The 15,396-nt window shown below is 42.2% G+C and overlaps 1 protein-coding gene across 1 annotated transcript; it reads left to right on the forward strand.

The window, feature by feature from the left end:
* Positions 1-4,251: 4,251 nt before the first annotated feature.
* LOC103178145 (magnesium transporter NIPA2) lies at positions 4,252-14,498 on the forward strand. Its single transcript, XM_042340549.1, has 6 exons — positions 4,252-4,485; positions 5,384-5,567; positions 9,063-9,119; positions 9,853-9,943; positions 12,493-12,653; positions 13,617-14,498. Exons 1-6 carry the CDS (start codon positions 4,252-4,254, stop codon positions 14,264-14,266), a joined length of 1,377 nt encoding a protein of 458 aa, XP_042196483.1. The 3' UTR covers positions 14,267-14,498.
* Positions 14,499-15,396: the final 898 nt, after the last annotated feature.

The raw sequence follows: 15,396 nt of genomic DNA on the forward strand, positions 1-15,396 counted from the left end.
CCACAACTGGCACCGCCTTCCATCACTTCCGGAATGTCGCCAGACTACAACACTACCTCACCCCTCACGCTGCTGAAACTCTGGTCCACGCCTTTATCACCTCAAGGCTGGACTATGGGAACTCTCTCCTCGCCGGCCTTCCCGGCACCTCCCTCCACAAGCTGCAGGTCATTCAGAACTCTGCAGCTCGTGTACTGTCCCGCACCAGGCTTCGGGACCACATCACTCCCACCCTCGCTCGCCTCCACTGGCTCCCCATCCCCCAGAGAATCGATTTCAAGATCCTCACCTACAAGGTCATTCACGGCCTTGCTCCCTCCTACCTCTCCGACCTACTATCCCCCTACCTACCTGCCCGTACCCTCTGTTCCTCTGGCTCCGGTCTGCTCCACATCCCCCGCCCCAACCGCCCTACCATCGGTGGCCGGGCCTTCAGCCTCTCAGCCCCGAGGCTCTGGAACGCTATCCCCCAGTGCCTTCGCCGCCTCCTCCCTTTCCTCCTTCAAGGCCGGTCTCAAGACCTTTCTCTTTGACCGTACCTTCAGCTCCCCTCTCGACTCTCTACCCCCTCCTCGCTCCCTCCTTTCCCTCCCCTCACCCTGACCATTTCCCCCTCTGCTCGGGTCCTGACCCGACTGTACAGTGCCTTGGGACGTCCTCCCGACGTGAAAGGCGCTCTATAAATGGAATCTTGTTGTTGTTGTTCTCTGTTGAAGACCTTTCTTTTCGACCGCGCCTTTGGTCACCTTCCTCCCCCTGGCTCGGGCCCAGGATCTGCTACTGTGAAGCGCTCTGAGATGCCATCTGGCGTGGAAGGTGCTATATAAATCCAAGTTGTTGTTGTTGGTGAGACCTTATGAAGGAAGAAACGTCAGTGGGCATTCAAGTCCCTGCACTCCTGATGCGTCTGATGCCCAGAGGTTGGTCATTTTTCAGACATCATTAACAACCCGGCGATGAGCTGATGGACCCAGATGACCACACTATCAGAAGATTTTTCCTGTAGTAATTACACACAGTACTGAATTCATGGGTGTTGCTCCAGTATATAACTAGAACTTAAAAATTGGAATGATCCTTCAATGCTTGTTGTAGTGATTCACAGAATCCCCCAAATAAAATCACTCACTCACTTCATGGCTGTTTGTGGGATGATGCTATACACAAATGGGCTGCCATGTTTGCCTACAAAATACACAGTCGGAATTTACAATGAATTCTGTGAAGTGCTTTGAGATGTCCTGATGTGAAAGACACTGCATCAAATGTAAGGATTATTATTATCAGTTATCTGGTGAATAAGCTGTACTTTTTCTTAGTTTATTGATTTATCCTACCTCTTTAAAAATGTTTTTGTTTGTTCAGTCTAGTGTCTGATACATGTGGAAACATCTGAGCTGGCTCTAAGGCAGGGGTGGGCAATTATTTTGGCTGGTGGGTCACTTCATGAGTTTTAGTAAGCTTCGCGGGACACACTCTTAATACAGATGCAAATGCTTAATAATAGCTCAAAATTAAGTCTTACACTTGTACATGCATAAAATAAAGTCTATATAATCGACATTCATTAAAATTAGGTTAAATAAAAACAACTCATTGAGCAGACATTTATTCACATATTGATGAGAATGTGAGAAGCTCACTCAATGGGAAGAATGAAAGTGCTGATGTGCGTTAACCAGACAATTGAAGTCAGGCATCGTCTCCATTGTTGCAATGCGGAGTACTGCTGTAAGGTGGTCAGCAGTCATCACAGATCTATGTTTTGATTTATTGAATTTCATCACAGAAAATGTCTCCTCACATCTGTATGTTGATGCAAACAGCACAAGCATCCTCCGGGCATGAGCCTTTATTTTTGAAAAGGTATATTCATTAAGAGAGGCGTAAAAACTGGGAAGTGGCATTGATTTGAATTGCTCCGCAAGCAATGGATCACATTGCAGGTCAATAAGCTCGAGGTTGGAGGTCAAATGGGGCTTTGTCAACATCAAATGAGAAAGATGAAGAGACCAAAGACAAGTCATTTTTGATCAAATTGAAATCCTGGAATTGGCGAGAAAATTCAGCATGTAAGTCAAGTAGTGACGAAGTATACTTTTTAAAGCTTTGATCGTAAACAGTAATCTGCTGCAAAGTTGGAAAGTGGGCAAACAGCCTGCTTCCTATCTGACACGATAAAATAAATAATTTTGTCATAAATGACTTGGCACTGCAATCCAAATTGTGCACAAAGGCCCCTTTCCATTGCAGTTTTAAATTCAGTTCATTCATGTGGCCCATGATATCAACGGTAAGTGCAAAATCAGAGAGCCAATTTGCATCATTCAGCTGTGGGAAATCCGAATCATTTTGCTTCACGCCCCAAAATAAATCAATCTCTGTTCTTGCCCTGCTTGTCAGCCTTCCCAACTCCTCCCTCCACAGGCTGCAGATAATCCAGAACTCTGCAGCCCGTGTCTTCTCCCGCACCAAACACTGTGACCCCATCTCCCCCATTCTTGCCTGAGTCCATTGGCTCCCTATCCTTCAGAGGATCCATTATCAAAATCCTGGTCCTTGCCTACAAAGTCCTCAATGGTCTCGCCCCACCCTATCTCTGTGACCGCCTAACCCCCTACCAACCCACCCGCTCCCTCCGCTCAGCCGGCTCCGACTTGTTCCACATCGCCCAACCCACCCACCCCACCATTGGCAGGAGAGCCTTCAGTCACTCTACCCCCAACCTCTGAAATTCCATCCCACAATCACTCTACCTTGCCCCCTCCTTAGTCCCGCATCAAAACCCTCCTCTTCGACCATGCCATTGGTCACCCCCTTTCCCCTCCCCTCACTTCTCCCCCCCCAAGCCCAGCTCGGGTCTGAAATGCTGTACACTTTCCAGCGCCTTGGGACGTGCTCCTCTACAAATGTAATCTTGCTGTTGTTGTTCTAGTTCCCACGCTCTTTTCAAGACCGTTCCTAAACTAAGCCATCTTACAGTCGTGTGATACAGAACATCTGTGTGCTCGGATTCCAATTCCTCAAGCAGAGTTACAAATTGCCTGAGGTTTAATCCTCTTGCTCGAATGTAGTTGACCACTTTCGTAACTGTGTCCATGACATTGCTTAGTTTTAGAACACTCTTACAGAGGACCTCTTGGTGAATAATGCAGTGTAGAAAAACAATATTCTGTCCTGGATTTGTTTCTTTGACTTGATCTTGAATTCTTTTCAGTAACCCAACATTTTTGCCTGTCAGATTTGGGCTTCCATCGGTGGTCACATTCACCAATTTTTTCCTCTGCACTGCTAATTTTAAGATACACTTATTTACTGCCTTCAAAAGGTCTTCTCCAGTTATCTTATCTTTGAATGACTACATTGATGCCAGTTCTTCTGCGAGTTCAAAATGTTTGGAAATACCTTGAATAAAAATTATCAACTGGGCTGCGTCTTTGATATCACAACTCTCATCGAGTGCCAGTGAAAAATGTGAAAAATTGCTTACTTTATTTTGTAACTGCAGATACAGGTTCTCAGAGATATCCTTGACACATCTCACAATAGTTCGCCTTGACAAGCTAATGTTCTCGAACTGTTTTTTTTTCTTGTCTGGGCATCGAGGCAGAGTCAACCATACATTCCTTTATAAATTCTCCTTCAGAGAATGGTTTGCAGTTCTTGGCGATTTTGTGTGCAATCACATAACTCACTCTTGTAATCTCATCCTGGGACGCAAATTGTTTTGTGACAATGCTTTGTTCTTTCTGCATTCGAACAACCATCTCAAGCGTTATATCAAATGCAAGGATTATTATTATCAGCTTTCTTTGCTTTTTCTTCAGCAGAAATGTTCTTATATTTGCAAGCATGTTTGCTCTCAAAATGGCAATTCAGGTTGTAGTCTTTGTGCACTGTCACGCTTTCTTTGCAAATTAAGCACACAGCTTTTCCACCCACACTGGTTAAAAAAAATTAGAAGTCTATTCTAGGTTAAATATTTCGGCCTTCAGCATCCACTTTCCGCTTCTTTGATGAACTCATTTCGAATTAACGTCCTCTTCAGTGAAAAATATTGTCGCGGTTGCCACACGTGTTTGAAAATTTGCTGATCCGTACATTTCTGGCGTCAGTCTGATTCAACACTTAAGGGAGCGTGCGCACAACTAAGCAGTGTGATTGGCTGATGTTCCCAGTCTGATTCAAATACAAAATTTGTGCGACTTTCTGGGACTGAACAAACTATAATTTTTTCTATTGCTAGACACAATGACGGGCTGGATAGAATCATTTGGTGGGCTGGATATGACTCGCGGGCCGTATTTTGCCCACCCCTGCTCTAAGACGACGTGCTTGGCAATGCTACTTTGGCATCGAGTGAACTTTGTGATGGTCTCGATAGTCTGGTTCTTGAGCCACACAGATTCTCAGTGCTCCATAGCACTGCTGAAAACAGCTCAGCTTAGCCAGCCTGGCTATCGGCAAGAATTGGAGGAGCAGCCAGTCACTGAGAACAAGGATTCTTCCCACAGTAATTTTTGTATTGCATTAACCCTGCAAGTCAAAGCCCTAACAGGTAGGGTGGTGCCGTTGAACAAGGTTGCCAGATAGTGCTCTCAACAGCATGTCATACAATTATAACGGGTTAAACTTCAGCAGTATCCCAAAGCATATTCCCCAAGAGTTGGCTCTTGCTAACCTTGAGTGTTCAAACCAGACAGAAGTCCACATTTGCATATTGTTTATGTATGGAAATATCTCTGGTCTGGAATCAATGTAGTCGAAACGCTCGTCCACGCCTTCATCACTTTTCCAATGCCCTCCTCACTGGTCTCCCCAGCTCCAATATTCACAAAATTCAATCAATCCAAAACTCACCCGCACAAACCTCCGTACCTCTATCACACTCAGGCTCCACTGGCTCCCAATCACCGAAAGGATCGATTTCAAGATCCTTTCACTCGTTTTCAAATCCCTTCATGTACTCACACCTCCCTACCTCTCTGATCTGCTTAATCCCCCACTCTCCCACCCACTGCCTCCCTCGGCTGCCTCTGGCCTTCTGGTTGTCCCTCCACCCCTCCGCTCCACCATCAGTGGAGGGAGGAAGAAATGAAACAAATGCTCATTTTTCTAATAGTTATGTGACCAGCTATAAAGCAAAACTATTTTTATTCCTGAACAAATAGTATAATTAGCCTGCAAAATATGGTCACTACACTTTACAGTAAATCCCGTGAAGCACTTTGAGATGTCTTCCCAATGAGAAAGGAGCTGTATCAAGTGCAAGGATTTTATTATTCTAATTCTTTCTTGTTTACCTTCCAGGTGCCATCTTTTCTTTACCCTGCCCGACCTCCACTCAGAAGGCCTTATGTCGGATTATTAATGTAACCAACAGAGAAGCCAATCACGTCCACAGCATCTCCAACACATTAAATGGAACACACACAGGATCAGAAAACAATTCAGTTTGTATATTGGTTTGTTCCTAGCAGTCATTTCCAGTCTCTTCATTGGATGCAGCTTTATATTTAAGAAGAAAGGCCTCTTGAGATTGTCAGAAAAAGGGATTACCAGAGCTGGTAAGGGTTCCTTCTATGTTCGAAATGACAGTGTGTAAGTTTAACGAGGTGTAATTGTTCAGGCATAATCTACCTGAAATATAGCTCTTTGAAAAAGAAATTAGTTGACAGTAAATCACTTGGATGTTAGTCAAGTGTTCCTCAGTATTTTTTTGGTGCACTGCAAGATGTAAAATGTGACCAATGTAATTAACTTTCCTTTTGAAGTGTTTGCATGCCTGATGCTCTGAAGCGTTGTGAAAAATAAAAACACTTTACTGAGTGCAATAGGTTCGTGACCATAAAGTGCAGTTTAGATTATTCACATGATTTTGCTGTGTTGCACTGAACATGCAAATCGAGCTGTATTTGCCTATATTGGTCATTAAGGCCTACAGAAGTCACAAAAACAAACTAGACCCACGGCAGTTCGGAACAAGACCTGACTTTTTGGCACTTAGTCCACTCCATGTACAGAGGAAAGTTTCCACAGTGAGAGGAGGATGAGAGGGGATGCTGAGGGCTAGGGGCACAGTCCTCATTCCTAGCATTTCCCAACCTCTCCACCTGCTCACACCACCACTATTTGGCCAACTTTGCCTATCTATGGTCATTTCCCCTTTCTCCCCTTTGCCTTGGTGTCAAACTCCGCCATTGTTCAACGCTCCGAGACCTTACCCAGCATGAAGGGTGCAAAATAAATGCAAGTTGTCAGTGTTGAAGAGCTTTCCATAACTGACACTTCATTCCATTGTTATGTAAGCCTTCTTGACCATGTGATAATGTGCTATATTAAATGCAAGGATTATTTATTGCCCTTTTGTAAATTCCTTCAATATTTTTTGTACTGAACTGTAATTTTACACCCAGCTAAAAGTAGATCCCACTTGATATTAACTAATCTGTCAGAAGTAAGTAGTAGACAAAGAAAATAACTTGAATTTATAATAATAATAATCCTTGCATTTGATACAGCACTTTTTACCTCTTCTCGACGTCTCAAAGAATAGACTGTAAAGTGAATTGACTGTATATTTGTGGGCAAAACGCAGTAGCCAATTGTGCACAGCAGTGTCCCTCAAACAGTCGTGGATTGAAAATGCCCAATTTATTATTGTTTTTGTTTTTGGAGGGATTAATATCAGGCGTGTGGAATAAGGAAACTTGCCCAAGGTTTCGCCCTGCCTGACTATTATACAACAATAGTCTGATGAATACAAATGCTATTGTTAAACTCTGGAATGCTCTGCCTCAATCCTTCCGCATTGCCCTGTTTTACCCGAATTCAAAATACACCAGAAAACCATCCTCTGCGACTGTGCTTTCTGTTTCATTCGCGCAATAATCACATCTAGGCTCGACTACGCCAACTCCCTCCTTGTCGGCCTTCCCAACTCTTCCCGCCACAAGCTGCAGATTATCCAGAACTCTGCAGCACATGTCCTCTCCCACACCAGGCTCCATGATCCCATCACCCTCACCCTCGCCCTGCTCTACTGGCTCACCATCCCCCAGAGGATAGAGTTCAAAATCCTCGTCCTCGCCTTCAAGGCTCTCCACGTCCTTGCCCCTCCCTACATTTGGGACCTGCTGACCCCATATCAACCTCTTTGTCTCTTTCATTCAGCAGGCTCTGGCCTGCTCCATGTACCCAGCCCACTCCACCATCGGCAGCTGGGCCTTTAACCTTTCTGCCCCCACCCTATGGAACTCCACCCCATCCTATTATCTTCTCAATTCAGCCAGTAATTTGCTCTGTAAAGGTTGGGTAGGACCCAGGAACAGAGGGAGACAGAGACAGTAAATTTCCTTTTTATAATTCTATTTATTCCTTTAACATGCATGTTAGTCATTAATATCCTTCAACTACATTTGCTATGTAATAGATAAAATACACGATCTGTCTCGTGTTGACATCTGTTTTGTAGGAGGTGAGGCAGCCAGCACCCATCTTGACTGTATGGTTATGCAATCACCTCTTCCTTGCTTACCTTGTTGTTTATTACTATATGCCTGTACAATTCATTGCTTTATTTGGAAATCATATGAAAAAGCTGAATACAAGTAGTCTATTCTTCAAATCACAAGTTACTGTTTTGGGCATCTGGTATGACTTCAATATCCCAACAGTGTCACTATTCAGTTCCTCATTTAATTTCAGACTAACAAGCAATTCATTTTGCATACAACATTAGATTTAACAACAGCATTTATAATTATCACAACACTGTTGTATAAATGCAAACTATTGCCTTTGTCTACTATTTACACATGAGTCATGACAGATCAGTCAATATCAAGTAACATATGCTTTTATTTAGGTGTAGCATTACAGATCAGTACAAAAAATGTATCATCATATGTTAAATTGCTCTTTTGGAGCACTTTCTAAGTACTTCCTGTATTTATCCTCCTTAGTTTTTTTTTCTTGGTCAACCAGGAGCCTGACACATGTAGAAACCTATCACCATGCTAAAGAGAATTCAAACTAAACTGAGATTTCCATGCATCCCACCTATACATGGAAATTTGTATTGCTATATAAAAAAAATATATAATTATATTGCTTGCGCCACAAAAGGGAAACATCAGAAACATAATCCAACAATGGAGATGGATTACTTGTGTTCTGTGCCACTACTGATTGCACATTGGGAGTAAACTCTTCACCAGTTTGCATTCTGTCCAGTTCAGCTGAATGCCAAGGATTTCAAGGTCAAAAACAGTGTAATGCTTTGTTTTCTGTAAATACAAACCTGTATGTTTTGTATAACTGAAGATCTGTAGCGCAACCTTGAGTATTTGTGAACCATATAACATGACTTCAGTAACTCAGCCAAACTCCCTTCATCGATTCCTAGTGAGCACAGGTGGTTTCTCTGTCTGGCTTTCTGCCAGGAAACACTATGCAAATTTGTATTGAAGCTATTAAAATGTTGATAATGTTTAGAAAAATATTTCTTTGACAATTAGTAAATATAATTCTTAAATACAGCTTTAATTTTGAAACAAAAACAGAAGTCGCTGGGAACACTCAGCAGGTCAGGCAGTATCTATGGAGAAAGGAAAGTGAGTCAACGTTTCGGTTCCACAACCCTTCATCAGAATTGAACTAATTTTGAAGCCGTTTTTCTGTCATTTTCTTTTAAAGGCTACAGGAAACCAGCTTCAAAGTTGAGACTGAATTCAATAATTTGCCACATTCTGGACCTCTATGTTAATAATAGATATCATATCCATCATATGAAACAATTAAATCATACACAGGGATACGGCACCGAAACAGGCTATTTGGCCCAAATAATCAGTGCTGGTATTATACTCCACACGAGCCTCCATTCTCCTATTCCCCGTTTCCTCATGTATGCATTAAGTTTCCTCTTAAATACATTGGTGTGTTTTTCTTCAACCACAGCTTCTGGAGGTTATTGGCCTTTGTTGCCCCACTGACATCAGCTCCAAATTGGCCCTGACGCTGAATCCATCAAATGAATTGACTTCTGTTTATCTTTACAGGTCAAGGAGGGTATGCATACCTCAAAGAGTGGCTGTGGTGGACAGGTTTGATCTTTAGTAAGTGATGTTTTTAATTAAAATAATAGTGACCAAAGGCAAGAATTAGTTAACATGAAGATCATTTTCTTTTAAAGTTCATTTAATTAAATTGAAACCTCCTTAGCACATCTCGGCCTTAGGCTTCGAGTTCTGCACATTCCGTTGTATGTCTTCACACATGTATTTATTGCTCAGATACCTACCTTACCTTTAAGTGCCTCCATGGTCTTGCTCCATTCCTTATCTTTGTGATTTCCTGCAATCCTACTCCACTGGCCACATCCTGTGCACAGGTACATTTGGCTTGTTTTAGGGCCCACTATATATTTATATGAATGCAATTTGTTATTGATCCACCCTGCCATTGACAGAGAAGCTTTCAGCTACTTTTCCAAAATTCTTCTGTTAACAAAAGCTATCTGAAAACCCTTTTTGACTGCACTTTGACCACCTTCCTCCTACCACCTCCATCTTCCTCCCAACTCAGGCTAACACTTTCTTTGTAAAGTGCTTTGAGATGTTCTTCCTACATGAAAGGTGCTGTGTAGGTGCAAATTGCTATCGTTGTTGAAGATTGTTAGTTTCATTTTAAAAACACACAGGTTGAGAAGACTAAAGCTATCGAAAACAGCTTTGATAGTTTGCATTGACTTCAGATACTGAGACTGAGGTTTTGGAGTCAGGACTGCAGTCCTAATTATACAAAGCTATTTTCGCCAACAGAAACTAATGGTAATGTTTTCATTTTCAGTGGGTGCTGGGGAAGCTGCTAACTTTGCTGCCTATGCATTTGCACCCGCCACACTTGTGACACCATTAGGTGCATTAAGTGTACTTATAAGGTATGACTTTTAATTGCATGTATTTTGAACATGTATTTTTTTTCAAAACTTTCAATTTCAATCCTTGTCCTTTTACATACTAGGAAAGCACTCTATTTACTTGGCATATAGGGAGCAATCAAACACTCAATTTTGATCTTTAAAGAATAAATTAGAACATAAATTTTTATTCAAACTCTCAATAGAATTCGATTCTTTGATTCAACAAGTTCACCAATTATTTAAAAAAAGTGTAATGCTGTGATGGCAGGAGTACAGCAGGGAGGGTATTCTGGAAAGGTCAAATGTCATTTTCAATGAATAATAATAATAATCATTGCATTTGATATAGCGCCTTTATATCATGTCTCAAAGGGCTTCACAGAATATACTGTAAAGTAAATTGACTATATATTTTGTGGGTGAAATGCAGCAGCCTGTTGGACACAGAAGTGTCCCACAAACAGTCATGGATTGAGTGACCAAATTTATTATTTTCATTTTTTTTTGGAGGGATTGTTACCCCACCCCCCACCCCCCAAAAGTGATCTACCAATCGACTAACAACCGGGTTCCTACTAACTGCTAGGTAAACCTGTGTCCTCTTGCTTGTTAACTCTGGATTTTTATTTGAATAATTTGCCGAAGATCTTTTCGATATAATAATTTCATTCTGCAAATACAGTATTTTCTGTGTGTGTAGTGCTAAGAAAATAACATGTTCAAGGCAAAAATTAGAGACTGGATTATTTTATCGATTTTTGTTCTACTGGCATTTAGATTGAATTGTAAATGGACGTTCCAAGGTGCTGGACAGTGTATAGCATTTCAGACCCGAGCTGGGGTCGGTAGTGGGGAAGGGAGAGGAAGGGAAGGGGGGTGGCCGATGGCATGGTCGAAGAGGAGGGTCTTGAGGCGGGACTTGAAGGAGGGGTCGAGACGGAATGACTGGGTGATGGTATTCCAGAGGTTGGGAGCAGAGTGGCTGAAGGCTCTCCCGCCAATGGTGGGGCGGGTGGGTCGGGGGACGTGGAGCAGGCCAGAGCCAGTTGAGCGGAGGGAATGGGCGGGTTAGTAGGGGGTTTAGAAATTTGCAGAGGTAGGGTGGGGTGAGGCCATGGAGGGCTTTGTATGTGAGTATCAGCATCTTGAACTGGATCCTCTGAAGGATAGGGAGCCAATGGAGTTGGGCGAGAATGGGGGAGATGGGGTCACGGAGTTTGGTGCGGGAGAGGTCACGGGATGCAGAGTTCTGGATTATCTGCAGCCTGTGGAGGGAGGAGTTGGGAAGGCTGACAAGCAGGATGTTTGCATAGTCAAATCTGGAGGTGATGAAGGCATGAACAAGAGTTTCAGTGGCCTGAGGGGTGAGGTATTGGCGGAGTCGGACGATGTTACGGAGGTGAGGGAAGGCAGAGCAGGTTATGGTTTGAATGTGGGGGAGAAAAGACAGTTGACGGTCGAACAAGACACCCAGGTTCCTGACTGGTTTGGTGAGTTGTAGTGTGCAACCATGGAGGCTGATGCTGCCAGAGCCTGAGGTGCTGAGGCACTGGCACAAGCCAATCAGGAGGGCCTCAGTCTTGTTCACATTCAACTGTAGGAAATTTGCCCTCATCCAGGATTTGATGTCCGACAGACAGTCTGTCAGGACAGCAGTGGTCCTGGAGTTGAAGGTGGAGGCAGAACGATAGAGTTGGGTGTCATCCGCATACATGTGGAAGTTGACCCCATGTCTGTGGATGATGTCACCAAGGGGAAGCATATAGATATTAAAGAGGAGAGGGCCAAGGACAGAGCCCTGGGGGACGCCAGATGTGACAGTGCGGGGGCTGGAGGAGAAACCGTTAGAGGCAACGAAGTGGAGATTGTGAGAGATAGGAATCGAACCAGGCAAGGGAAGGTCCACGAAGATTGAGTAAAGCGGAGAGGCAGTGTATGAGGATGGAGTGGTCGACAGGATAGGATTGTACTGGCATTTTTTGGGGGTTAGTCGGATGTCTGATAAAATGCGGAAACCCATCACCATCTTTAAGAGTATCCAAACTAAACTGAGAATTCCAAGCATCCCACCTACACATGGAAATTCCAGCGATAGATTGTTGGAATAGAATGCACACTCTTTCTGGAGGGTTGCATCCTGCTTTACCTAATTCCAGAAAGTATTAGGCACAGGTCAGCAAGAGGAGTAGGAATTACATGAGAACATTACAGAAGCTCTGTTGAAGTTATTGTTTTATACGCTGGAGAGCCACAAAGCTCCATCAGGAGCTTTGCTCTGCACCTAAGCCCTTGCACCTGTAGCTAACATTTGGGTGTTGCCCAAGTGCTCTGAAAAGCTACCCTGCGTGGAGGATGCTATATAAGTGCAAGTTGTTGTTGTTACTGTTGCCAACCAAAGATTTTGTTTGTGGAGTTTTCCATTCCCTGTCATTGATATCCTAAAATTACTGAGCATAAATATTCACTCAAAATATAGATTTTTGTATAGAGTTTTAAAAAAGTGCACCTTCAAAGGATGCATCTTATTGAAATGCAGTGCTAACTCTTCCTTTGTACATCACAACCAGTGCAGTGCTTTCATCATATATCTTAAATGAGCGACTTAATATTCATGGAAAACTGGGCTGTATGCTGAGCATCGTGGGTTCAACAGCAATGGTAATCCACGCTCCACAAGAGGAAGAAGTCCAATCCTTGCAGGATATGGAAGAAAAGCTCAAAGATACCGGTATGTTCCCTTTTATTGTTTATTTTATTTTTTTAAAGAACAGAAAGTGCAGAATTCTGAAAGGAGATCTCATTTTAGCAAGATTTGCAGAAGGATTTGTGAATGTGAGGTAGGAACAGACGAGGCACATGGCATGCTGGGCTATATTGGTAATGAGTTGGGCTCAGATTCTCAGAAGTCCGACTGGAGCTCTATAGCTCTGGCCTCCTGCTTGTTCCTCATCCCCTCTGCTCCACCATCGCTGTCTATGGTTTCAGCCACTGAGCCCCAAAGCTTTGGAACTCTTTCCCTCAACTGCTCCGCCCTGCCCCCTCCTTCCCCTCTTTTAGATCATGACTCAAGATCTTACTCTTTAACCGTGCTTTCAGTCACCTTCTCTCCTCCCAGCTCGGCGTCAGGCTCTGCTACTGTTGAACGCTCCAAGACACTGCTCCGTGTGACACCAGACCAGAGCACTGTATATTTTAAAAGGATTACGAAAATAAACTCAGAGGCCAGAACACTGGGCTAATTTTTTTTTGAAAAACAGCTTGATGGTATGATAGGAGGACAGTAGGGTAGGTAATCTGGAAGGATGAGATCAAATGGGTTGAAGGATATGAGATGGCTGACATTCTGTAACTCCACTCAGATGACAAACCTGAGATTGTGTCTGAACAGAGATTGAGGCTTGGCCTTGAAACATCGAGATTCTCTATTTCCAAATCTTTTTACGAGTCTCCCAAAGAGCACCCATGGACTCTTTCCAGAAAGCATTGCTTCTCTTTGCAGGAACAGCCATCAGAATAGTCCTGTGTTTTATTCCACTTTTGTAAAGTACCTTAATTTTAATTGATGGACTGCATTCTTGTCTTCATGTAATGCTAATTGGAAATATTCAGCCCAACTTCACAGTATGCTGGCTAGAAGTATTGTTTTTTGAAAATGATAATCTTATTTTATTGTATCTTCTCTTTCCTCTAGGATTCATCATATTTGCCAGTGTCACAGTTATGGTTATTGTGGTACTGATTTTCTTTGTGGCCCCCAAAATGGGACACAGCAATATCTTGGTCTATATTTCCATCTGCTCACTGCTTGGGGCCTTTACTGTATCCTCTGTGAAGGGACTAGATATTGTTATTAAAGAACTACTTGAAAAGAAACCGGTAGCAACCAACCCATTGACTTGGATTCTATTGTTCACCTTGGTGATTTCCACAAGCACTCAAATCAACTACCTAAACAAAGCACTTGACGTCTTCAACATCTCTATAGTGACCCCTGTTTACTATGTATTTTTCACTAGTGTGGTCATAACTTGCTCTGTAATATTTTTCAAAGAATGGAACAGCATGGACATTAAGGACACCATTGGGAATATCAGTGGGTTCTGTACCATAATCATTGGCATCTTTCTACTTCATGCTTTTATGGATGTTGAATTTACCTGGGAACAGTTAACATCTCTCATTAAGAAAGATAGAGCACAAATGAATGGATTTGGGCATGATGACCACCAAGTCTTACTGGAGAACATGGGCAGCCCATCAATTAATTATAATGATGAAGCAAATATATTCTTTAACTCTACCGGAGCAAATATTTTGGATGACGCCAATCTAAGTAAGTAACCACACACACTATGTATGGCTTTCAAAAAAACCTCCAGGACTTTAACCCTTTGAAGTCCGCTGAAGTATTTTTTGTGCAATATCCAAACCATTCTCCAGGCTGCATAACAAATGTACAATTATTTGTCTATTTTTGTTTGTACTGTTTTCAGAGACTTCTTTAGGGCCAAAGGTGATGTAAAAGCATCTAATTTATAAGATACACAGAAAGGATTTATAAATGGTGAATTATGTATGTGTCTCTATTCAGTCAGTGCTTCTTTTAGGATTTCCATGAAATCGGCATTTGACTAGCATTCCAGAGAGTTGGAATTGACTCGTCCAGGATTTGCTATTTACAAATCCTTTCATGCCTATCATTGAAATTACCCATTTCCAGTCCTCAAATGGTTGTGAGACAATTGTCTGGTGAAAAGACAACTGTTCAAAAACAAACTGGTCAGCAGAACACAGAGGGCTGTTTGACACCTCATCTGGTGATGCAATCCAAATGGTTGTACTGAAAAGTATGCTGCATAGTATTTTTTTAAAAAGCGGTATTGTTTCTTTAGAAATAAATGTATGTGTTGAAACTGTTACTTGTAAAGATCGAGAGAAGCATCGCAAACATAGCACCTGACTCCTTGGTGAATAATTCTTACATTTCATATCATTATGCATTGGTGATATTTATATAAATTAAGAAAGCACTGTAATCACTGACTGGGGTACTTAAAACAGTTGTAAACCTCTGCTTATACCAATCTTTGTAAAGCTTTCACATTAATATGTATAGTGATGTAATAGTACGTAACTGGTTAGCTATATAATGACTGTGTTGCCCTGGTTATTATGAAACAAATGTTAACCTTTGTGCTGTTAAATGTATGCATATAAAAGCTTTTTAAAAGTTTACAAATGAGTTTTCAGAAAATGTTTATACACTTATGTTATGCTGACTATTTTCTAGGAATATTTCACCAAATATTACTGGATACGTGAGCCTTTTTCTGTCTTTGTTTGTCTGTCTGTTTATAATGGTCACTATGTGCTATACCTGGAGTTGAGTAGCCTTTTGTCCATTTGTCAGCAGAAAAAAGTTTACTAAATGGGATTGTTCACCTTTTGCACTATTAAGAATTACTGGGCAA

Source organism: Callorhinchus milii, unplaced genomic scaffold (assembly GCF_018977255.1).
Source record: "Callorhinchus milii isolate IMCB2004 unplaced genomic scaffold, IMCB_Cmil_1.0 Scaffold1, whole genome shotgun sequence".
NCBI lineage: Eukaryota > Metazoa > Chordata > Chondrichthyes > Chimaeriformes > Callorhinchidae > Callorhinchus > Callorhinchus milii.

Excerpts from the sequence above, each read along its gene's own strand:
- LOC103178145 (XM_042340549.1), top strand. The coding sequence starts at position 4,252 with ATGACGGGCTGGATAGAATCATTTGGTGGGCTGGATATGACTCGCGGG. Across the intron at positions 5,568-9,062 it reads AAAAGGGATTACCAGAGCTG|GTCAAGGAGGGTATGCATAC; the intron begins GTAAGGGTTCCT and ends TTATCTTTACAG. Across the intron at positions 12,654-13,616 it reads AGAAAAGCTCAAAGATACCG|GATTCATCATATTTGCCAGT; the intron begins GTATGTTCCCTT and ends TCTTTCCTCTAG.